Source organism: Leuresthes tenuis, unplaced genomic scaffold (assembly GCF_036924035.1).
Source record: "Leuresthes tenuis unplaced genomic scaffold, fLeuTen1.0.hap1 SCAF_17, whole genome shotgun sequence".
NCBI lineage: Eukaryota > Metazoa > Chordata > Actinopteri > Atheriniformes > Atherinopsidae > Leuresthes > Leuresthes tenuis.
The window spans coordinates 30,453,097-30,479,999 of record NW_027325371.1 but is presented as its reverse complement, the minus strand read 5'-3'; the positions used below and the strand labels follow the sequence as shown (position 1 = coordinate 30,479,999).

Here is a 26,903-nt window from a genome sequence, read left to right as displayed (position 1 = left end):
AATTAAGCCTGTCCTGTTCACGTCCATTGTCCAACATAATGTGGCCATTTAAAAACAGTGAGTCCTGACTCAATTCAATTCAGTTTTATTTGTATCGCACCAAATCAGAAAAAAATTAATCGATTGCAATCCAATTCATTGCAATACAATCATAACCCAATCAATTGTATTAAATTCCAAGTTACTCCAATTCATACAAAGCCAATTGGAAAAGAAGTTTCCTTGCAAAGGAAATCAACAGATTGCATCAAAACTTCTTTTATCCAATCCCTAAAAACTCCCTTTAATCCCTGGCAGAACTACACTCATTAATGGCGGCCATCTGCCTTGACCGACTTGGGTTTGAGAGAACAGGAAAGAGGGGACAACAAGCGCCATAACAATAGGTCATGGGTACCTGCTGAGAAAGAGAAACACAAGTTAATAACAAAAAATAAATAAATATGTACATGGAGAGTAAAGACAGCAGAGTGACGAGAGGCGTATCATGGGAGGTCCCCCAGCAGTCTAGATCTATAACACCAGAATTGTGGGATGTCGCAGGGTCACCTGAACCGTCCCTATTTATAAGCCTATTAGAAATCTGGCTGCAGCATTTTGGATCAACTGGAGGCTTTTCAGAGACTTTTTGGGACAACCCAGTAACAAAGAATTATAGCAGTCCAATCTTGAAGTAACAAATGTGTACACTTGTTTTTCCTGCATCCCACTGAGACAGGATGTACCTAATGTTGGCAATATTAGAAAAGTGAACAAAGGAAGTTCTGTTTTATATGTAAGTCAAAGGACAGTTTCTTCCTGAAGCGCTCAGGTCAACAGACAACAACTGCCATTTTGTCTGAATTCAGAAGCAGAACATTCAGAATCATCCAGTTTTTATAAGACATGCTTGTAGTCTAAATAACTGACTGGTTTTATCTGGTCTTTCACCAGTGCTGTTTCTGTGCTATGATGTGCCCATAATCCTGACTGAAACTCTTCAAACAGATTATTTCATAAAGATGTAGATGATCATAAAGTTGAGCTGCAACAAATTTTCAAGAACGGATTATTTCATAAAGATGTAGATGATCATAAAGTTGAGCTGCAACAGTTTTTCAAGAACTCTTGACATAAAAGTGAGATTGGATATAGATAGATAGAAATATCCAAAAGACCTAGATGAAGAGTAGTTTTTTTAAGTAAAGGTTTAATGACAGAAACCTAAATACAAAATATAAAGTGTACAAAGCTGAATGGTTAAAAATTTAGCACAACCATAAGACCAAAAAGTTGAAAATGTAATTAGATATATTTGTATTTATTAATTCGTACATATACTGTATATATAGATAGAATAGAATAGAAAATAAAATAAAAATACTTTGTGGGGGGAATTCAAAATTAGTCAAGTAGCTCAAAAAATGTTTCTTTTTCTTTTAAAAGAATATTTACAATGATTGTATATTATAACAATAACAATTATAATAATAAATGGATTAAAAAATGATAAATATGAGAAAAACATCAACGTCAGAAATCACTGTTAAAAAGCCTGTGGCTGTGGGGACAAAGGACCTCCTGAACCTCTCAGTCCTGCAGCGCAGTGAGATGAGCCTCTCACTGCAGCTGCTCCTCTGTCCTGCCAGGATGCTGTGGAGAGGATGCTTATTGTTCTCCAAAACAGAATATTATTTCTTCCTGATCCGTTGCTCCACCACAGCACTGAGAGGGTCTAGTCTTCTGCCTACAACAGAACTGGCCTTTTTTACCAGTTTGTTCAGGTGCCTACAGTTTTTGTCTGTAGTGCAACTTCCCCAGCAGACAATAGCATAGAACAGTGCACTCTCAATGATAGTGTGATAAAACATGCATATCATATCACTACAGACATTGAAGGACCTGAGCTGTCTTAGGAAGAAGAGACGTGCTGATGCTAGATAAATAATTGGAAGGTTTTGGTCACTCCAGAGTTGTTTTTAACACTGTGGAGCTGAACATCCAAGATTCAGACAAACTTGTTCCTAGAGATACAAAAATACTAAATTAATGTCTAAAATTTATCATCATCACTAAATAAGGTAGAGGGGTAGCGATACCTGACACACAAGAGAGAAACCCCCAGTAGAAACTGTTTACCTTTCCTTTCAAAGATGTGGAGTACTTCACTGGTACCACACAGATGTGACTGGCACATAGTAATGGCATATTTTCTCTCTTTTTGTGAACAGTGATAGGGGAAATGATTTCCAGAGTTTCTGACCTTTGTTATTTGCTATAAAAAAATCATAGTATAAGCAGTCATAGTTCATACAAGTAAAAAAACAGGTGATCAAAAAAGGTACACTGTCTCATGTGTACATCTAATCTTCCAGTCTTTTCTCTCTTCCTGTGAAGACATAGAAAAATAGATTTTTTTTCTCAAACTGGTTTTGTGAACAGACGTTGAGCATATCTAGTCCATTTTTCACGTTCCTAATTTTTTCTCCATTCCATTCTAATAATGGTGTATCCATCCCATCTTCAGGCTATCGTCTTCAGTCTCTCCCCCTACGTTGTGTTACTAAAGTGTGACAAGTAGAGGTATGTACGATAAGTAACCATCACAGCACTGCTATAAATTTATGCTGCTACCTCTTGCTTCTGCTTAAGAGACAATTTTTTTAACTGTTCTACGGCTAGCAATAACCTCTTATAATGCCTTGAGTTGCACCAATCAGCTATAACACTAAAACCACTTTCAGGTAAAGTGAGTCATTTTTTGCCATCTTGTTAGAGGGCAGTGTTCTGTTGGGAAGACTAGTTTATTGAGCCAGAGATGGTTTACATGACCTTCAAACAACACAGATATCAATCTGATATTTGACTGCAACTGTGGGAAACCCATAAAGACTCCACCCCACAACCCTACCCATAAAATATTTTGTTAGTGTTCTGGTAACAGTCACTCTACAGTACCCTTACATGTCCTTTGTCTAAACTGACTGGTCAAAGCTTATTTGGCAGCATGAAGAGGACCAACTCAACATTAAGACAGGATATATGGCATTGTTGTTTCCTCTAAGAGGCAACATAGTTGTCAAGCTGTTAACATTATATTAATGAGTTTGAATAATATTAAAGTAGATACAGCCTTTTTGAAATGGTCAGAATGTTATAGCTGATCTGTACAGATGTAAAGCGGAAGAATCACCTGACCTAATACTAATATTGTGTGGATTTTATTTTTTTCATTTTTGCAATCACTTCTGATTATTGCATCCATGAACTATCAAGCCAGACAACTGCATACCTGAACTATCAATAACTATTCATTTAATAGCTACAGGATTATAGTTTAGTCTTAGACTTGATGCCAAACAAGCTAAAGTAGGAATATTTTTTGACTGCACTGAAAGAAATCCAGATAGTACTTGTATATAAGCTTTCCAGGTAATAATATGCAATAAGGCTGCTATTTTAGCAGAGGCTGGATGCTGCGCTAAGCTAATGCATGCTAGAGCAAAAGTATTTATCTCAACCCTTACATTCATATCTATCTATCTATCTATCTATCTATCTATCTATCTATCTATCTATCTATCTATCTATCTATCTATCTATCTATCTATCTATCTATCTATCTATCTATCTATCTATCTATCTATCTATCTATCTATCTATCTATCTATCTATCTATCTATCTATCTATCTATCTATCTATCTATCTATCTATCTATCTATCTATCTATCTATCTATCTATCTATCTATCTATCTATCTATCTATCTATCTATCTATCTATCTAGTTTTTTTAGTATTATAATCAGAGAAAGAGTGTCTTTAATGTTTTCTAACACGGCCCACAGTGTTGCAGCAAAAACATACTTCAGTCAGTAATGCATACCTCTCAATTCAATTCAATTCAATTCAATCCAGTTTATTTATATAGCACCAAATCACGACAAATGTCATCTCAAGGCACTACAATAATACAGTCCAATTCAAGCCAATTAGAGTACAATTCATTGTAATTATAATCCAATCAGAGACAGAAAAACACAAGTTAATGACAACAATAATTCCAATTGTTGAGAAATTAAATGGGGAAAAAGAGAGCAAAGTGACGAAAGGTGTTACATAAGAGGCCCCCCAGCAGTCTAACCCTATAGCAGCTTAACTATGGGATGTTTCAGGGTCATCTGAGCCATCCCTAACTAAGCTTTATCAAAAAGGAAAGCCTTAAGCCCTCTCATGCATATACCTGGGACAAGAACAGTGGCCCAATTAAATAGCCATGTCAAACTCTAACCACAGCATAACTCAGCTGTGCATCTAACTGACAGTACAATAATTGCAATCCAATTCAATCCAGTTTATTACAATTCATCTGAATCTAGTGATTTTATTTTTATAATACCCATTTGTAATAAGTTATCCAGCTACCAAGAGAACGCATCAAATCTTCACTTTGATTCATTTCCCCATTTAGAGCATACACAAGAGAGCAGGCTACATGGAGCTGAAAAAAAAAGCTTTTTTTTTTTTTTTAACAGGAAGAGACCTCTCGCAAAGTTAGTCTCTGCTTTGACTGGTTGGGAGTGAGCCATGACATAGTTCACAATGATAAAGGCATATACATACTGTACACGGAGAATAATGAGAGCAGAGTGAAGAGTTGAGCCCTCAAGGCTTCTAGCAGCATAACTGAAGTGATGGCTTAGGGTCAACCCAAAACACTATGACTGTCATTGTAATGTAGACTACATGCAATATATAGCCCACAAAATGCATCTATTCAACAGGGTATGAAAATCAGAATTTAAAGAAATGTTGTGAAAGCTTAATAATCAGTATGAATAAATAGGACAACAAGCATTTCAAAAACTGCAATCCCCCTCGTGTACAGCAAAATTAGGAATAGTATTCTCAAGAAATTTAGGGAAATTACATTTTACTAAACCACTGCAGACATGTGATCAAGCTCAAATATGACTCCATATATGAGTTGAATCATACATCATCTCACCAAAGATTGGACTCTAAAATGTTTAGAAACAAGGCATAAAACAGAGAAACACACACCTGACGCACCCAGAATGGCCTCGGTCAGCTTTGGCAGGCTGCGCTTTAGATGAGCAGAAAATGTCCTCCATAACCACAGACGCATCACATAGTTTGGGACTGTATAGGATGCTGGTCAATACTTCAAGCTTGAGCTGGATAAAAAAGAGAAACCCAAGAAAGGCGGAGACTGAGCCCAATCTCCTCCAGCATAGTCTAATTCTTATCCATGTAATTGGAAAATTGTTAAACTATCACTTACTCCTCAAATACAGACACCAACGGAGATTTTTTTTGATTAGATGTCATGAGAAATGCTTTGAATTGTATGTTATTGTCAAAGTATATGAAAGTGATATTATGAACAAAAGGCTAAACAAATGTGATAGTGCTCTTATGGGATGTCTCTAAATAATGGGAAACCAAACAAGAAAATGGTGGAGATGACTTGATAGATGACCAAAGACATGGACATCTTAAACCAACTTGGCAGGATGCACTAGTCTTGAACTCCATCTATGGAACCCTGAAACCAGTGGCTAGTTTCTCTGAAGTTGTGTCGAGGAATCATATGTGATAGTGTGTTCGGTGAAGTCTGTGCTGGACCTTTTAAAGGGAGATCTTGATGTTGATGGCCAAATCTGGAAGAAAGTAGGCACTTTTGATTACTTGCTGCATCTGAGTGTTCAGCACAGCTAGCAACAATGTGACCCTGTAAGATGTACCTTCCATGGATTCTGTTTTCTTATTTTCAGCTTTTGATTTGTATATTTTGATAGTAGGTTTTATACATTTAAGTTGGTGTTTATGTCATATTTGTCATGTGCTTTGTTTTTCTGTTTTTTTTTTTTTTTTTTTTGTTTAGTTTTTTTACAAAGCAAGCCTAAAACACTAGTTGAAGTATTCATTTTCTTATGTTTGAGTAGGGTTAGGGGTTAGGGGTTAAGCCAGTGAGGATATCAACGGCATGTCCTATTTTTGCACTAAAGCCATAATAAACTATGATTTTGGTTAGTTATTTATTTGTAGATTTCAGCAATAAGATTTTATACATTTAAGTTAATGTCTTAGTCATATCTGCCTTGTGTAGTTATTTTTTTCTATACAAAGTTTAAAAGAAGCATGATTCTTATAATCTCCAAGGAAGTTAGATGATACATCTCAAGGGGCAAACTTATTAATAAATTGAAATATTTCTTTCATGTTTAAGTTGTCTATGTCAATAAAATGCAGTTATCATTTAAAAGGTGCATGTGTATTATCAAATTATGTATGTAGAAATTACAGGAAATAAAAGAATTCTTGTTTTTTTTTTGGTTAAAACAGCACATCTAGTGGACACATCCACTCATCAATGAAACCAACATGTGGAACCACAGTCCTTAAATGAAAATTCATAAAAAGATCCTTTATTTATTTACTGAATAGTGCAAATACACCCTTAAAATGCCAACTGAAGAGCAGAGTTAAAAAAAATAAACAGCGAGCCACAATGTCCCCTGCAGAAGAAACAGTCAGTTGGCAATGTGTTTGCGTTTTTAGATGTTCAATTGTGCACTGATTTACTCATGTACATGTACATGCTAGGAGAGGAAACAAAGTCTCATTTTATCAATGCTGAGGCATCATTTTTAAAGGAATCATGGAGTGTTGTACCGTGGCTGTGATGATGCACTTGTTCACCTTCTAGCTGATTCAGTATCAAAGAAATGCTTTTAGGAGAAGGCAAACAAAGAATTTTGGACAGTCAAAAGACTCACTGTTGCACCCAGACTGGCAAAACAGGTAGTTCCAGATTATTCAGAAAAACAAAAAAAGTGACAGGATATCAGAAACTTTACACCTGACTCATCCCTGGCTAGAGGTATGCCAGCTCAAGATGGGAGATAGTTTTTCATTAAATTATAAGTGTTAGTTTTGGAGATTGAGAATGCTTACCTTGGCTGCAGGGAAGAGGGGTTAAGGTTTTTTTTGTTTTTCTTGTAGATTCAAGTGGAGGTGCTTCCATGAAAAAAGGTTGAGAACGTCTGGTCTGAAGCATGGAAGTCCTTAATTGAACCTGTAACCTTACAAAGTAACATGTTTACCTAATCATAGACTTTGCTTTTTTCTACTACAGTTACAGTCAACAGTGAAGTCAATAAGCCAATATGCTAGGATTTGCAGTTTGTAGTGGTTAACAGAAATCGTGTAGGATTTTATCTTTTTTAAAAAAAAAAGCAAATTCTGTTGTTTTTTGTTTGAAAAAACAGCAAGATTAGTTATTTAACAACCAAACCATGAACTAAGCACACTGATTCAACATGAGCAGAAGTGTCACATGTGTGCTGGGCCTTGTTACAGTTCCTAACCGTTTATAGTTAGAGGGGTTAATGGTTGAGTGATTATAACATCTTCTACAAAAAAAAAGGTGTTAGCATATATTTGTTTAGAAATGCGGTATAATGTCAAATGGCATTTAATTACACAGCATCAAAAGATGGATAAACTTTTGTTGTCTACTTGAGCACCACACAGTGACAGAGCAGTTAAACACTGAAATAGATGACATGGACTGCATTCACATTGTATTCACCATCAAAGTTAATGCAATGTCTAAATGTGATATTATTGAAATTTAGTTGGTGTTTTTTTTTAACAGTTGCTCTCCCTTTCAGTGGTGTAACCGTGGCAGTGCAGGGCTCTGGAGTGCTTCCTTGAACTGAAGTACTTGCTTTATTACATTTATTCCATACAAATATACTAATGTAGATCAGTCAAAAAATGAAAGAATATTTATCTCCTAAAGCTGTTTCAGAAATCTAACACTTCTTAATGGAGAAACTGACCTCCCAGCTTTAGTCATTGGTTACATTTGCTTCTTATCTGTAAAATCCAAACACAGAGGCACCACTCATCCTCCCGTAAAAGTTCTTACTCTCTAAATTAACAGTTTGGTTCCTCTTATTTGTATACTTAGTTTATGAAAACTAAGGCTTTGATTTTTTTTCTAAGAAAGGAGAGAAATAGTATGTCTTTGACTGTTAAAAAGTGTGTTGTTACATAAAAAATATGCAGCAATGACACAAAGTTTCACCTTTTTTTAAAGAAAGAGCTAACCAAAATTTTGAAAGATCCCTTATCACTGCCACTTCAAACTACCTAAAGACACCCAAATCTAGGTAATAGTAATAATAATAATGAAATTATAATAATTAATTAATGAAAATTTAATTAAATCAAATTTTTCTAACTGGTATTTTATTTTAGATCTAATTTGAGAATGGTTCCCCAAGAGAGGGTTTTTCTTTTCTTTCTGTCTAACACTTGGACAGTGAATGATGTTGTTTATTTCTATTTGGTGCTCAGCTATACATGATTTATTTACATAATTTGCTCTGAAAAATAAAAAAAAAGAGCAGACTGGATGAACAAGTGCAAAAAATATTATTGGATGTATTTAGATGAAAGGGCTATGTATATTCACTGGACTTAGTTCACCCTCCATTACAAAGTTCGTGCTGGTGCTGCTGATTTCCACCTCTAGGTAATTAAGGGATATTATGGCAACTAATAGCTGATTTTCATAACCCACATTCCTCTTTTGTCCTGTCTCTGTCTGTGTTTGTCTGTCCATCTGTTTGTCCCTCCATCCTGTCCGTCTTTTTCAAACTTCCTCCTTTGATCTATAATATTTTATCTGTTTTGGGCTGGTTTTGTTTGGAATTCTTTATTTAATTTTTTATACTTTAATTTACAAATGCTTGTAACCGTAACGAATGGTTTATCTGATGTGCAATGCTGTCATAACATTACATCAATGAATATATCATGATTTTCTGTCATGAACATGTCTTTCCATTTCAAATATTTGCCATCTCATGAAAACACTTGTCTGCTCATACCTGCTGTAAATGACCTTTCACCTTGCTCTAACCTTTGCCCTTTGACTTGTGCATGTCATGTAGCTACAGGTTATGAGAAGTCGCGCAGCCTGAATAACATCTCTGGGATGACGGGGGGCCCACTGCGACTTACCCCAATCACCAATTCCACCTTTGAGCCTTTCGAGCCGCCTGGCCTCAGGCGATGCCACTCACCTATCCCCTCCATCTTATAGCTTAGCCAGTAAAGAACAACTAAAATCATCAACAACAATAAAATTGGATATGTCTATTCTCAAGAACATACAAGAAAAAGCATCATCACTGAAGATGGATCAAGTCATCAAAGCTGTTCTTTCATTCTTCATTTCATTCTTCACAATTTCCACTTGAAAAAAAACAACAAAGAATCGCATTTCTTGGAGCCACTCGGCCAAATTGAAAATTTTAATATGAGAGACTAGCTAAACCATACAGATTTAGCTATAATAGAAGCTTCAGCTAATATATTCTCAAATACACAAACATACACCAGCACGCCTGCCTTACTAACAGGGATAGTATCTAGGATAGTTAAAACTGAAACAATAGGTGAGTTAGTATTTTTTAGCTTTCCCTGTGCTAATTCCTTCCTGTATGTTGACTGCCCTTTTACTTCACAGCTTTACCAGTGACACTTAAAGAGTAGCTATGTATGAGACCTTTTAGAATATGAAGTCTCACAATTAACATAAGACACACACAGTAACATATTATTGCAGCATGCATGGTTTAATTTATGTGAATTTTCAGAATAAGAGCATATACTATTCCTAGTACTGTAAAAAGCAAGAGCATTATGAAAATAGATACCCCAAACTGTAGCACCTCTGCACCTTAGCAAAATATGTTAACAATAGATATTGAGTCCTTTTGTGGAAACTTTTAGTTCATGGACACAGTGCAGAGGGAGTTCCCTTAGAAAGATCACCTCCATAATGAGCAGTAGGGAAGATGTCGGGGATGACATATCCCATAATCCTTTTTTTCCTGTTTGACAAAAAAAAAAAAAACTTTCTTATGCTTTTGATAATGTGGGAGCAGGTGTTTGTTATGGAGGTGGATGTCAGCTTGGGATCCCTTAAGCCTAGTTCACACTACAAGATTTTTCAGTCCAATTTTCATGTTGCAGACAAATTTTTGAGAGATCTGAGGCAAAAATATTTGCAGTTCAATCAGCAGTCATCAAATATTCTTTGAGAATGTCCCAAAGATATAACTGCCTGTTCTCTTCAACAACTGTTGTTTCATCTTTACATTAAAATTGTTATTGTATTTCTCATTTACCGAGAGATGCTTTTATCATAGTGAGAAAGTTAATGACATGAGAGACAGGCTTGTCTGCATGACAGCTGTCTGTGGTTAAGTCTGGTGAAAAATCCTGTAGTGTGTTGTCCCCTGTTGGGGTCAGCTGTGTAGTGTCAACACACTACGGCTTTGAAAGTCCCAGACACAAGAGGAGCATGTTGTGTAGTTTGAACAATTCAAGTATTCAAAAATACAATGACACTGAAAATCTTTTTGTGTGAACCTGGCTTTAGGAGATGTAAGATAAACCTAAAGGTGTACGGAATTAGTTATAGAGTTGTATCAGAAATAAAGAAAAAAGTGCAAAAAACAAAGATAACATATATTTACCTCTCAACGGCAGATAGAAGAAGAAGGATACTTCAAAGTACAAAATGTATTAAATGTATATTTTTATAATGAAATTGTACATTATGCTGAATTAACCACATGAATAAAACTTGTTACAGGATTAGGGTTTGGGTCTCATCCCAAGTTAAATACCTATCCTAATGTAAAATTTAGAAAATAAAAGAAATGTTCAAATATATACAATATCAGCTAAATAAAGTTCATTAATGCATCTATCCACCTCAGTGTTTAGAAGAAAGTTAAGAAACAAAACTAAGAACTAGAGCAAAGTGACATTAATAAAAGAGAGAAGGTCAAACCCCAAGTAAACCAAAACATTTCCGCATATTTAATGTGAAAAGGCCTGTTTCTTTCTTTCTTTCCTTCTTCTTTGTTTTTTCTTTTCTAAGGGGAGGCCTTTCCAGGTAAGAAAGTTTCACAGTTCTCTCCAGCTTTGCTGTGAATAAAACTACTGTGAACTAAATCTGGCAAGATATCAATGAATATGATTGCTTTGATGAAATACTTGAATGAGCTTTTATGCATTAAAAGTTGTTCCTAAGGTGTCACAAGCCAAAAAGAGATTCACCGCAGAGCTGGTGAATGTAATCTTCACTTTGTTTTTTCATGAGAAAAAAAAACACATATTGAACTGACAAAATGAATAGCCCCACCAAGGCTCACAGTGTCGTCACTGTCATAGAAATTGAAAGCAGGATCAGATCCTTTTCACAGCTTCATCCTTCACCTGCCGTCCTCTCACCTGAGCTATCATCAAAAGACTGAGCTATAATGCCAGAAAACAGAAATGATTGCTTCTTGATTATTTGTTGAACTTCATTTGATCACTTGCTTAGATTTAAAGTAACGATTCAAAGAAAGCTTATTTTCTGGTGTCACAATATGATTTGCTAAGCATAAAACCTGAGAGAGACCTGGCTCCATTAAAAATATCCTGCCTGATCAATAAATACACCTTTAATTTAAATGTAAACACAAATACTGTTTTTCAAAACCATGGTTTGAAAAGGTAATTTTTCACAACAGCAAATTATAATGACTGCACACTTTTTGAAGATTTGTTGTCACATTGAGGTTACAAGTGAAGGTTTGTGTGCAGTGTTTTTATTACCCAAAGACACTGAGCTTGGAATATGATGTATGATCATCAAAACATAGCTCCTACATACAGAAGAACTTAATTACATGGTGCTTTTTTCTTTAACACATTTGTGTATTTATTAAATAAAAAGTTAAAATATGTTAATTAGTAATTAATTTCTTTTCATATGGTGAAGCAATTCTGTGAGTATCTGGAAAAGACATTGCACCTTAGCCTAAAGATGAAAAGCTGGGTTTTCCTCAGGTCAGAGTTCATCTCACTATGACCATCACCACCACTGCCATCAATAGTATAATTACTTGCACTTACCCAAGTGTGACTCAGCAGCCAGTGGCAATATTTTTTGTTTTCTCCCTTTTTGGCTTCTCTTTCTTTCCCTATTTTTGCCCTGCCTTTACCCCCAAAACCCTCCCTATCCTTCCTCTTCTGTCCTTCCATCTTGTCTTTGTTTTTGGCTGCTTCTGCTCAGTAGGAGGCACCATGAACGGCTACTGGAGTGACAGCCCATGGTAGAAGAAGAGCGGATGCCAAATACCAAACAAGAAGACGTGAGAGAATGCAACAAGGACAAATATATGAAAATATGCAGTGTAATTGAAAAAGACAATGAAGGTTGGGTCTGTTTTCAGACTTATCATATGTGCTCAGGCTGTCATTTACTTCTGTACCAAGTTGCACAAGTTTCAACTAAAAAGAAAACACATTCTTTTACATTTGATTCTGAAAGAAAGAGATAATTATTTCAATTTAGCTTTGATGTTTTTTGTGAATATAATTTTTCTGGATGTATTTGTTTGTTTTTATTTATTTTACTTTTTTGTTTGTCTGTTCTTTACTTATCTTATTTTAGTGTTAAATCGTATGACCTTTAAGTGTGACACTGCATTATTGAGCAGATATGTACTTGATTTCACACCTACAAATTGTTTTTCTTCTAGCGCACCTAAATACTATTGCTATTGGTATATGTGTGTTTAATTCGCCTGGTCTCAACACTTGTTCTTTGTCTCGCAGCTGAAATGAAACAGAGAAAACCAATTCTGAAGCTTATTGGTTGGTTAGATTTTTAAAAAAGAAAAATCACTATCCAATGACCAAACACCTATTTTAGTCATTTTTGATCTGCAATTTAAACAAAATTTATTTCTGTAACTTATTGTCTTTTGACATGTTTGCACACATGATTTTAGCTACTAGCTGAATCCCCCATTTTAATGGATATAATCTTATGTGATTTGTTACCTCTTCTCTTGGGATTTACATCAATACCTCACCGACTCTCCGCAAAAAAGTGAATAACAGTTTTTCCCAAATTGCTAAGAGTTTGTTTAACAAACAAAGTCTTTTTGTTGCCTGGTGGCCAGGCAAGGATTTCAGTTCCCTATTTCACCTGGCTAGGTATTGGTTTCCCGTTTGTCTTAGAGGTGTGACTGAATAGTTTGAAGTTCTTAATTTAGTGGAAGTTCAGGTTTACATTCTCAGGCAGAAAGTAATTTTACACTACACTCATCTGTGTATCATTTCTCATAATTTCTTCCTTTCCATATCCTCTTCTCACCTTTTTACATGAATTTCTTATCAGTGCATCTGTCATTTCCCCAGAACTCATTGCTGATTAATTGCTTTTGTCATAAAGATGTATATATGTAAAGTTTGTGTTGTGTAAGAGTCTGCATGGGTTTCCATCGCAAGCAATAAGGGTAGTCCTCTGACTTATATTTTAAGATAAATGAATGTGTATTGAACATTTAGATTACTAAGAGAATGCATCAATGTTTGCATTTAGATGCATACATATGCACTAGCAAAAGCATGCAGGACAAAAAAATCTTTATCTCTTTGAATCCAAGAAGAGAAGGTACAAGCTACCATTATGCATGCCAAAATGCTATGATGCTATTGATCAGAACAGATCAAGTTAGGTACTGTAATGGGGATGGGTAAAGTTTATTTTTGCAGGATGGGGAGGGGGAACTGTTTCTTGTAAGTCTTATATATCTGCTTTCTTATACATCTTGATACTTATACCACAAACAAAAACAAATGTAGCATCATATTTTTCTTTATCCTCTTTTTTGCCACTTTTTTTGGACACGGAGAACTGTTCTGAAGACTCTGCAATGTCAGATATATGCAAAAAGAAGCATAACTGTGAACTAATGTAAATAGGGTAAAAAAAATCTACATTCTTCCATAACTGTCTTTACTCCTATACTGCAAGTAAAACGAGAGACCCTTCCCAAAATTTCTCCATTTCAGAGTCTCCCTGTCCATCGTGTCGATGCATCTCCTCCCTCATTATCAGTTCATATTAAGTGTTGTTTCCATCCGTCCTTTTTTATATAGTCTAATTCAGGCCGCAGATAATACAAGAGAAGACCTCTGCAATGCAAGAATGCAAATATTCAATGCAATGTTAGACTAAAGTACAAGAGGCAATCTACCAGATGGCCAGCTGGACTGTATACCTCCAATTCCACTGCAATCCTCTAAACATATACTACAACAATGTAGTTTCCCTATGGGTATTGAAAGATAAATATTCCATTGTGTACTGTTCTATTCTAGCCTAGTCTAGTCTCGTCTATATTTGTCTGTTTGTTAATTATTTGATTGAATCCAAACTCTTTCACAAAGGTTACTATGAAAGCATAAATTAATATTTGACTAAATATCAGGAAAACTCAATTACAGTAGCATAACGTAAAAAAAATGAACCACTGCAATCAGCATTACATGCTACCATATGAATTAGTGTACTGTACATGTACAGTCCATTCTCAGTTTCTGTAAACAATTAGTTGATCATGGTTTTGTCTATGATAGGCTTTCGCCAACCTCAATCATAGCATATTTGTCAAGTGCAGTTATTGAGGAATTCTTAAAACAAAACTTTAAACTTAATCCAGTTTTGCTTGATGTTCTGATATCAATGTTTTGGTTTGTCAATGATGGTGCATGTTACAAAAGAAATTAAACAAATGATCAAAAATTATTACTAAATCGCTGTGGGCTGCTACTTTGCTAAAATGGTAATTCAGCCTTGACAATCGAGAGTACAGTTCATGATCCAGGGATTCAGTATAACTCGAATTTAGCTGAGATGGTGAGATAAGATGTCTGAAATATTTAAAGGTGTCTTCTACAAACTACATAGTAAAATTCTCCCTACTCAACAAGTCTGAAATTAGTTGGAAATGTAATTTAAAAAGTTTGAAGATTTTTTAACAAGTTGCATTGAATTTCTTACAAGAAACTGCATTGCTGAGGAAACCTTTAAAAAGTCAAAGACCACTCCAGAACTGATTTTCAGTTGAGCTCCTTCTTGGCTGTTTTTCTGTCTTTTCCATCTTTCCATAACTCTGGTATCTATTTTTGAGTATCTCCTTATATACCTCTGTATTCCTGTTCAACTGTATTTTATCGATCATGTACAGTATGTATAAAAGATTTAGATACTAAGAAAAAAGATGAACTCTTCTGTACATGTGTAGGCCATATACTCTGTTTTTGTTTCTTTCTTCTTTTTTTGCCCCTCCTTCTAAAATGCTGTTTTACTTTCCATGTTCAAGTGTGCTTCCTGTCTTCTTCCAGTGTAATCCCCTTTTGTTTCTGCCCTGTCTCAGTAATGGTATCTCACTTTTTGTGAGACATCACAAATTTCCCGATCCAGAGGCCTTTCAAAAACTCACAGTGAAATTGCAGTACCTTTGCACCTGCAAAAGCAAAACTGTACCTGAGAGTGGACTTCACCAAGGAAGAAGGCAGGAAGACACATTAAAATGGATTTAAAAAAAAAGACTGGAATGATGGAACCTTTGGATGGGGAGGAGGGGAAAAATGCTTTGAACTGTTGTGTTCTGAGTGGTCTGTCAGCTGAGCAGCAACAGAGAGGAGATGGAGGAGGAAAAGTTCTGGGCAAGACAGAAAAGTGTGGTGATGTGGAGGAGGAGGAAAGGAAAAACAGAAGCAAATCACTTCTTCATGTAAGAATGTGAACTTCACTGTTGTTTTTTACATTTTTTGTGTTGTACTTCCTCATTTCATCAGTGTGGATATATATTGTGACATTTTATTTTATGTCTTTGTTTGTTCGTTTGTTTTTTGTATGACACACCCTTTTACTCTCACATATGAGTCAAACAGTCAAACACTAGCTTGTTTTTACCTCACACAGATGCAGGTGTATTGTAGTTTGTCATCAGGGCAAACACAAACTACCAGAGTGAAATTAACGAGAAATGATATTTCCTGATGCAGCTAATTCTCTGTTTGACAGTTTGATAGGATGAGAAAAAAAGCTTAAAAAATGTTGTACATTGCAGGACATCAACTAAGATCTTCTGCTCTCAGTTCTTGTTCTAGATTTTAACCTGGTTAGCTGCAGTTTAATCATTGAATACTGATATTTGATGATCTCCATAAAATATGCCGTACCAGAGCACTGAACAGTCTCTTTCATGAATCCTGCAGATTTTACATTTGTGTGTAGGCTACAGAGACAGGGTTAAACATAAATGTGTGTCAAATTCAAGCTCTGTGTTTCTGGTGTAGTTGCATGCTGCCTGCAAGAGGAAACTTTGTAATGATGTCTTTTCATTTTGCTGTTGAGATGTACTTTATCTTTAATTTACTTGGTTAATTCTACTCTATTATGTTGCAGTATTTATTAGTACTAACAACTGTCTCATACTGTCCACCACTGAAAACAACAGATTAACACCAGTCTTATGTGTTGTGATCTGTTTTTCTTTAGTTCTTGCTTAAACTTGAGAGGGCTTTGTTTAAAAGTCGTTCAGCTGTGATAAAGAAAGGCCTTTCTGTAATTCCTAACACTACATGTCTCACAACTTCACGGGAACTCTGATTGCCTCTTTGCCAGCAGCATCTTTGGGATTAAATGTGTTGATATGATCACAATGGACCAACCAGTGGTCAACTTTATGGGCTTTGATGGTTGCACTTACTGTACTGTGATTTGTATGTCATGATTAAGATACAGAAATAAACATTTTGCTTGCAAGTTTTGTTATTTTATTTTTAGCATTTTGCATATGTATATAGATTTTAAAGAATAAATAACATACTGAACTGCTAATCACCTATTGTATCCTGTAAAGACCAGATCTGATATCTCATTGAGAGAAGGTATTGTGGCTACTGCACTATTTTTGGATAAGTAACCAGTTTTGGTAGCTTACAAGAGAGCAGCTGATCTCATGATTGCGACAGTTAGGGCTCTTATACACCAAGCCAACAATTGGCCATGAGGGTCATCTGAAGAGTCAATGAGTCTGTCTCTGTGTTGTCAGACTCCGCCACAATTTTTCAGCTGATTCAAAGTGTTGATTTAGCGTCAGGTTTGTTGGTGAAGGAGCTCACTCCAATTGGCTGTTGAGCATAGCAAACAAGTACATGAGAAGGGAAGCAGCAGTGACAACAGAAAGCAAAAAGCTTACTTAACATGTCGTAAACAACCTCCTCTTATTTCCCTATTTCTTTAAAGGGAAGAAGACCATGGTCACATGGAAGGAGAAAACTGAAGGCCAACAGATAATCATGAGATAAAGACAGGAGAACACATACTGTATGTAGAAGATTACTGAAAATCACAAAGCAAACACTGCAAACTTTTTGTCTCTTTTTTTTATCTGTGCGATTTCCTGAATTGTACAATGTACATACCACTGCCCCCTTTTGCACCAACAGCTAGGATTTCATGTGCAGATATAGATTGAATGCCCTGATAAGTACTCTTTTCAGTGTGATCAAGAGCCTCTTGGTTGCCCAGATGCTGGCAACATAAGGAGACACAGCAGGGCGGACCTAATCATCACAGTTTTTTTATGTTGGTTTGTTGTAAGAGCCCTAAGAAATCAACGTGCAGATAAAACACCAGAGAAAGAATGTACTTTCAGCTCAGATTCATTATATCAAACTTTTCAATTTTTTTTTGCATTAAAAGCCAAAATGGAATATGTATAAGAAATAAATTAACTTTCCCGATGTTGATGCTTTTGGCAAAAAGGTTGTAGTTTCACATTGGTTTCAAATTTTTCAATCTAGCAATTTTTTTCCTTTTTTTCCTTCTTGTGAGGGTGGCTAAAATAATTTTTGATTTTGCTTATTATTTCTCTTGAAATCTCCTGAAAGGTGGCTCTCTGCAGTCTAATTGATCCATTTGTCAGTCGGAAAATGTGAATTTCTAATTGTAACGTCTAACGTCATTGGTCAGTACCCACAAGGCAGTAACAATTATTTGCAACCCATTAATTTAGAATCTTTAATAATTCAAAAGTTTAAAGTTACTACTAACATCAGTTTAAAATCAGTTTACTTAATCAGATTGCACCATTAAAAGTCCTGCTCTAGCAGCTCCTAATCCCCTAACAACTAGGTTTTTGCCATTTAAAAACCTCTCATAGCCTTACTTACTTGACGTTGTCTCTAAAATTTTTCCCCATTGGGGATCTACGGATGTGCTAATAAGTTCCACCCACATCTCAACTTTGCTCATGTGTTTTTTTTTTAAGGTAAGAATTGTGAATGAGAATGGAACAGACAGGACAAATTAAAAAAATAAACTTACTGCCTTCTTATACTCATGGTGTCCCCCAGATAATAATTAGAGTAGCATCAGTCTTTATTACATGTTTAGTGGAAAACTCACCTTTTATTTTTGTCAAATTCGAGAGCAAGGGACGAAGGATTTACTACAGGAAAAAAGCTCTCTCTCAGGGGAAGAAACTGCTCTGTATTGCTTTGCCCTGGCCAGCCAGAACTGCTGGCTATCTGCCCCAATATCTAGTAAGTGTCTCACAGAATAGCTGGAACAATGTCACACTTTATAGTTTAGCTGCAAAGCCAAGCTGTTTTTAGGTCAAATTTGTGAAATGGCTTTCTGAAAAATGAAGACTGCAGATCAATGTCATGTTTCGTATTTTGAAAGAATACTGCAAGGTTTCCAAAAAAAAGAAAATTGACTTTTTCTATCATTTAACATCTTTGAATGAGGCATGAAGGCTAACAGAATCTGATTTCAGGCTACCACACTCATAAACAGAACAAGTCACATCTGTAATTTTGCCTCTGTAGCACACACCAACTTACTTCTCCACCTCGCTTATGTTAGCTTCTTCTATAACTATGCTAGACCCCATTCAGCGAGTACAACCCTATCCTGCAAGTCATCAGGATTGATTAGGTTTGTGCTGTTTGACCTCATCTTTCTGAGGCTAGTGGTGGTGCTTTGCAAATTCAAAGCAAAACTTGTGGGGAAATTTCTCAGATTTTATCAGGAAAGACCAATATGATTACATCGCAAAAGGCAAAAAAATAGTTTAAGAGGTGCAAAAGAGGTATATGCTGTGTGCATGCACACAGACACACTTACTTTCTCTCTGTCTCTCTCCCGCTCTCTCTCTACACACACCCGCACCACATAAATATATTTGAATACACATCCATGTGCATTTGTGCGTGTATACTTTTATATATTTTGAAACTGTAAATGTCCCGATGCAATATAAACAGTCTTGTGATGTCACTGGCATTACATTAAAAAGAAAAACATTTGTAGTAGTCAAGGAAATAGATCAAATATTTAACAACCATGAGTTAATGATGGCATTGAGTTTACTGCCAAACCAATTTTTGAGAAAGTTTAATACAAGCTGTACAGTTAGACTAATATTTTAGCAATTAGCAACCAAGGGGCTTATCTGAAAACCTTTTTAGTCCATTGTTGACAGCTGTAATATTTCTACGGTTTCTGATAGGCAAAAATATTTTGTTGCATTACAAATTCAAAACTGAGATTAACTTTGTGAGGGAATGTTCAGTTGTTTTGTAACATTTAATCAAAAAACTTTGAGAAGTAAATAGTTATTAATCAGCATTTATTAGATTTCAGGTAGTTTAAATGGACATAATCCTTTCGGTAACTTTCAGCTAATACATTTCATGCTAACTTTAGCATTGTAGGTTTATTCATTTTGATACACAAATTCTGAAAAGTGTTTACAAACTATGGACACAGCCACATGCTCTGAAACTTGAAGCCGATGTTAAAGTGTCTTAAAGTGTTGAGGCACTGACCACGACTAAAAAATATGGTTCCAATATACTTATTTCAGATGTTAAATAAGTGAAACCAAAGAAAACATTACTTTACCCACCTTCATCAGTCCACTGGTGTCATCTTGAGTTCAACCTGACCTTGAGGTTATTCAATCCATTTACATTCTGATGAAAATTAATTTTTTGTAGTGTTAAGTAAAATAATGACCACAGGCTGCATCTTACATTTATAAGCCTTTATTACCTTTAACTAGTGTTGTTACTTGAATGTTTTTTTTCTTTTTCCGTATTAAATTTGTGATGGGTTTGTGTGTGTTGTTTGTTTGTTTTATTTTTTTTGTCTTTTCGTTTTGTGGCGACAGCTTTTTCAGTTATTTCTCCTCAAGACAAGATGACATTCTAAGCAAAGCTCTGATGTCTGGAGGATCAGGAGTTGTATACTTATTGACTGCAAATCCTCACTAAATTTTCTTTTCTTTTTCCCTTGCAGTGCTGAGTTTCTAAATCAACCACTTTCACAACAAGAAGAGGAAAACTTTAAACTCTAAAGTGCTGCTCCTCCACGTCCCCCAAATGTTCTCAATATAGAAACTGAGAGCGCACGCACGAGAGAAGAGTAAAAGAGGTATCACTGATACTCTTCACTGATCACTATCATAAAATGCAACAGAAAAGAAAAAAATCTTTTGATCTGATATCCGCCATTGTAACATGGGAGACCAAATAGTCCATCTCTTTTAAACTGACTGTCCGAGCAAATCACTGGAATTGATTTTCCCAGATGAATAGTTGCAGCCATTGTTTGGTTCTTGGAAAATGTGACAAAATGCCTAATATTTTCACAACTGTGTATAATCACTTACCATAATGCTTCACTGGTAAGTCATTTTTTGGAGAGACACAACATTCATATCTATTAACTTCCGGTAAATGTTCCTTTACATTAACACTCAAAACACTATGAAAGGTGAATGGTGGTTCATTTTAATGTCTTACAGCACCTGCAGAGACTTAGTGGGCTTCCCGGCATATCTTTACAGAGCTAAAGGATATATTAACAGCAGGCTGAAGTCTACTCATGTGAAACATATCAGAAAATGCAAGCCATATGACACAAATGTTTGACATAATCCTATGTTTGATATCATCCAAACCTTCCTATAGACTGTAAAGTGAACATCTTAGAACTTCAATTTCAGGTGATTATTTGAAATACTAGGATCCCTAGAATTATGCCAAAGATAAAAGTGGATGAACACATCACATGGGATAAACATAAACATATACAGACATAAAATTGCCCATATAATCTGATAAAAGTGGGTATTGCAGAAGACAAGGATACGAGTGGTGCACTTTCTCTCGATCTTGTGCTCTTTTTTCCTCCTAAGTATAAGATCTCCTGCCTGACCACCTCCACACGGTTCCCTGCATCTCAGCATTGTGACTGTTCCTCCCCTTTAACAAATATGCATGGCATGAATAAAACCTATTTAAACTAGGACAAGGACAATAAAATAAAAAACGAGGAAAGATTCTTATGAGAAACGGGGAGAAAGGCCATTGTTCTTTTTTTTGCTTTTTTTACTCAGCAATTGTAGAGTAAAGACATCATCCTCATCCCCGAGGCTACACTTTTAATTCCCCAGTAAATTTTCCATTTATGTGTGAACAGCATTTTGTGCAACCAACTGTTCTACCTGAAGACATATTGAAGAATGAAGAGGGGCTCCCTCATCCTTTTTGAAAAAGTGAGGGGGGAGATTTTGAAGACCACACACCTCTTGAGATGTGGAAAAAGAGACTTTTCAAAGAATCAGGTGCTCAGCTAGAGAACATCTCTGCAAAACTACTCTTGGGACATAACTGATTTTTCAGGGTATTGTTTAGATCATGAATATGTTTGCACAACTTCTGCAATCCACTCTGATCTCCCCTATGAATAACAAGGCTACAATTAATCATTTTTATGGAATTTTAGAAAGGTAATGTTAAATACAAAAGGACAAAAATGTAGTGTAGTGTGGTTGAAAACAGAAAAATTCACCCTTTAATTTGACAAACCCCTTTTAAGACAAAAAGCGTTGGACCATCAACAGTCGTCACCAGCATCAAGAATGTATTCAAGACCAAGTTTGTCAACTACTACTTCTACTTCAACCTTGTATCTGACTGACTCTCATTCTTCATCTATTTGTAGCCTTTTACCAAAATCCTTGATTCAAATTCTCTCTAAAGGTAGCTGTGGTGCATGTGCCATTCTTTATCTAGATGCCAGCCTACAATGTTTAACTGAGGTGTGCTGTCACTGATTCTGTGTATCTTAGTCAGAGCTGTCACTGTTTGGTATTGATATTCAAGAGATCACCACACTTTCACAGACTGACAGTTCATCTGAGGTCAATATCAAGGCAAGAGAATGTAATAACAACGTGTTGAACATCACTGTGATCTAGGATGGTCTTTAGATGAAAGGGTAAAAGATCGCTGCCTCCTCATCCAGAATTGTTGTTCAGCTAGCATAGATTGATGTCTAATTATTTCTCACTTTCAACAATAAGCTTTTTGGTTTTTATTCATTGTGTCTGAAGACTGAGAGGAACATGATCTTTTCTCTATAAGGTTGGGGTTTACTAATGTTTTTCAGATCAATTTCAATAATACTATATGGATTTCTGTAAACACAGGGGAGTACAAAAACAACCCAGCTAGCCACTTAATTTTTTTCCCACGCAATTTAAAGAACATAAATTCTATTTACAAAAAAGAAAAAAAATGAACAAAAAAAAAACATCCTCATAAAACTCTGGCCAGTCATAGATTATAAATTCTAAACACCTTGTTTAATATTTAATAGAGATATACACTATTAACTCAGTGTCCTCAGGGGTAACTATAAGAAAGAAATGAAGCAAATGAAAAGTCAAGGAACGAAACTTGTGATTGTGAAGCATAGGACTTAGTTGCCTTTTAAGAAAAAAATTCACATAATAACTAAGTTGCTGTAAATGTCCCACTCATAAAATCTTCTCTTCATCTTAAATTAACTTTTGCTTTTGCTTGTATAATGGTTCCAGGAAAGAGCCCCTTCTTAATGCTGTTCTTCCTGATGTAGAGAAACATAACTTAAAAAAAAGTGCACTTTCTTTCCTAAATTGAGTTTGACATTGACACGTTACACAATTAAGTGACAGTAGTATCTTCGATATCCTTAAATATTGTCCATAACACTTCTAAAAGCTAAATTCGTGCTTGGTGGGGTTTGTTGTTAGGTGTTGTTAGTACCTGACTAATTTTAAGGACAATAACACTTGTTAGCAAGCTAAATCATGCAGATTCTGTGAAATACCTAAAAGTATGAAGGAACCTTTTTGTTTCTTTTCCAGTCTCAGTAACTTGTTTTTCATTCAATTTTATAGGAAGGGTTGTGTGGCTATTTAATGTTTGTGCTTGCCTCAAAATCCATCTGTGTGTAGTTTTTCAATTACATTTTTATTATCACAGAGGACTTTATGTATTAAGTACTTTAAGTATTTTATGAACTGCAAATTTGGACAGACCTAGGTACTCACAGATTATGACTATTTAGTTTGCAAATTTGGTAGTCAACCTACAAGACCTCAAGTGAATCCAGGTTTTAAAATTTGAATTCAAGAAAGTATGGTTAGCCGTCTGACAAGATTTAACATGTCCTACCATATTTTAGGATCAATGAATATAAACTATAGCATTTACATAATATGTAGCCATGCTAGCTACGTACAGCAGTCCAGTGGTAACAATTGAATGAAGCAAAAAATAATAATTTTAAAGAATGAAAAAAACAGTGCCTATCTCAGGAATATTCTGTATCAAAACTCTAGTCTTAACTATGTCATTGCCCCTCCACTTCTGTGGGCAGTTCCTTAATAAATCCTAAATGGGACGAAAATATATGTTTGATAGTTTGTTTTATTTTATGTCAAACTCAATATGTCTTCCAGTCAAAAATAATATATTTCCAGTACTGTATTGTATCAAATTCAAGGTGAACATAACTCCTATTAGTGTTATCGATTTTAGTCTACATGTATTCTATATACAAATACATCCATTCATTCATCCATTCATCTATTCTTCAAGTCAGCTTGGAGGACAGGTTTAAAGCGAGCAGCAAAAACCTATCCCAGCTGACATGGGGCAAGAGGCTGGGTAGACCCTGGACAGGTCAGCAGTCCATCACAGGGCTTACACAGACAGACATCCATGCATGTTCACACATGACTGTGGCCAAATTTAAATGATCAAATTAGATTATTTGTGTTTGCGGATTTGTGTGTGCACGCTTTATTCTAAAGACCAAATTGATATTTATAAATGAAAGGCAGAATTACAGAGACGCTTGAAAAACCCAGAGATAGTCACCTGCTGCTACTAAATAGGACATGCCAAAACCATAAAATACAAAATTCTTTCCCTAAAGATGCTGTCAAAGTTTAAAATAATGAGGCTTTATGTTACTTTGTAGGATCCAAATATAAAAATTACAACCTAAATAAGCAAAATAAGTTTCCATTGGTTTAAGATTCCTATAAACTTGACAGAAATTGTTGCTAGTAGCTCCATTGTCCACATTTGGTAATGCAGACTTCTGTAATCAAAAATTATATGAAGTTTTATAGAATGTATCATCTTTGTTGAACGAGGGTTTTTTTAGAGAGATTTTGAAGGTTCATTCTGTTAACAAATAAAATGCTTTGTGCTTGATTTTTTTTAGTCAAACAAAGTCAAAATACTAGTTCCAAATTGAAGAATGAACCAATAAACACTATCTTTTGTCAGTTTGTTGGTAGTATGTAAGGTTCAAAAACTCCAGTGTATTCCTGCAACATTCTGTCCTCCTCTAGGTCCCATTTTCCTCTTGTTTCCTCTGTGTGTGTTCATCATCTCCATTCTTCTGCAATTTCTTCCTCAGGTACTGTGAGGAACAAGCCTATTCCTGTTTTGTATCCTGTTTTTCTTTTCATTTATTTTTTGTTTGTTTGTATAATATCAAATCAAAAAGCATGTGTGAGACAATATAAGTGGACAATTTTGATTTTATTGGGAATGGTTTTGTGAAGGGAAGCCTCTCCTCTGTTGAATAAAAAAATCTTCCACTTAATTTTTTCTGTAAGTTAAGACAAGAAATCATAAAAGCTTGAATAAGGGCAACTGGGCTTCTTGGATATTTAAAATGTTTCCCCTCTCATCCGAAAGGCTTCTTCAGTTCTGACAAGAAAGCCATGGATTTCCCTTTTTATGCTATAATGCTGGTGTGGGCATTTTCATAGAGCAGAAGTGCTGCATGATGGCAAGCTGGCTGACTTTCTTGAGTCAAAGCTAAAGGATACTTATCTATTCACAGTATTTTGATGGGCTGGAGTAATTTCTAATCTCATTTTGGCGTGCCTTTATTCCTTTGTTGTAGTGTTAATTACATTAGCTGATTAGCTTACTAACAAGTGTATGGGTCTGTGATTGAGATAAACTGGTTTGTGACCACAATAAAGAGTCCGAAAAAAAAGAAAAGGATGACTGAGCCAGAAATATGAGATTACATTAAAGTTACAGGGAAAAACTTTCCAAAAGGGAAACTATAATGTGGCAGTATTTTTTTTTCTCATCAATCATCTTCAGCTATCATTAGGTATGATTAACCTGGTTTGCTGCTGGCAGCAATTACCTCCTGTATCAGCACCACTGAAAAAGCCTCCTACTGAACACTCTTTTGTTGAGCGTCTGCAGTATTGTCCATTATGGTCATCAACTTGTAAAGCATTCTTCTTTGAACAGTCAGTCCTTAACTTTCTTTGAGTAACTGATTCTGATGCTGTTGCTCAAGGAGATGGCGGCAAAGTAGATTGTACTCTCCAGCACAGTTATAGAAGATGTTCCATATCTTGGTGCAGACACTGAAGGACCTAAGTTTCCCTAAGAAGTACAGTCTGTTCTGTCCCATTATGAAGGCAGCCTCTGTGTTTAATTTCCAGTCTGTTTTGTTGTCCAGGTAAACTCCCAAGTATCTGTCTTCCTTAACTACCTCCACCTCTTCTCCCAGGGTGGAGGCAGAGTTTGGCTGATTTCTGGTCCTCGTAAAATCCACAATCACTTCTTTTGATTTTGATGAGAGGCTTCCCTTAATTAATAAATGGGTTTTAGGCTATAATGATGATGGCTCTTATTTAATTGTCACTACAATGGAGAGAGAATATGTGAAAAAAAAAAAAAAATATAAAGAGTTGAGAATTGTACAAATGTATCTAGATGGAATGTCTAACTTGATATTTATTGTTTTTTTTAACATGTAAAAAAAGTTGAACCAGAACTTTCACAGATCTTGTGAAATAAGGTAAAAAAAAATCTGTTGTAAAAAAGAAAAAAATTGACAGATTGTGAATGCTGATTTACTTGACCAAAAATCCCCTTTAACTAAAAGAATAAATAAAAACAGATTAATAAAATGAAAGAAACAACTACAGGGGGAAAGCAGACAATTTCAGTTTAATGAGAAAACCTCAGAAAAAAAAATAAAAAGAATATAAAGTTGAAGCTGAATTTTGTGTGTGTGCCTTTTTTATACACAATTCATAGACTACACATAACCGATATCAAGAGCATGTGGCAAACCCAGACCCCCTTGCTGGGTATTCTCATGTCCAAAGCAATGGGGGAAAGAAAATGCACTTGAATACTGCAAAGATTTGCTCCACTTACAAGCTTTGATGTATAATGTAGGCATATAGAGGACAACTTCACAGTGCAGAATGGAGTAGGAGTCAATAACTCATTCAGTAATGTTTCCAGAGACGTGAACGTTTCTAAAAAATTAGATTCAGTTTTATTTATATAGCGCCAAATTACAACAAATGTCATCTCAGGCACTTAAATGATATAGTCCAGATCAAGCCGATTGGAGTTCAATTCATTGTAATCATAATCCAATCTAATCCAATTAATTTAATTCAAAACCAGTCCAATGCATTCATATAGTATCAATTCAAAAACAATTTCCTAGCTAAAGGAAACAAAAGACTGCACCGAAACTTGTCTTCAGTCCAATCTCCCGTCCTGAGCGTGCCTGAGGCAACTGTGGAAAGGAACGACTTCCTTTTAACAGGA

General features: G+C 35.5%; 1 protein-coding gene across 4 annotated transcripts in view; it reads left to right on the top strand.

The window, feature by feature from the left end:
• Positions 1-26,205, top strand: part of LOC140272973 (voltage-gated potassium channel KCNC1-like) — a 174,524-nt gene extending 148,319 nt beyond the window's left edge. The window contains exons 5-6 of one of the 4 annotated variants that reach the window (XM_072368498.1): positions 12,157-15,670; positions 20,254-26,205. In XM_072368498.1, coding sequence (XP_072224599.1) covers positions 12,157-12,197 — 41 coding nt within the window. In that variant the 3' untranslated portion in view covers positions 12,198-15,670; positions 20,254-26,205. Of the gene's footprint in view, positions 1-8,968; positions 15,671-20,253 lie in introns of all 4 variants that reach the window. The other 3 variants (XM_072368497.1, XM_072368496.1, XM_072368499.1) reach the window with 3 other exon arrangements.
• The last annotated feature ends 698 nt before the right edge of the window (positions 26,206-26,903 follow it).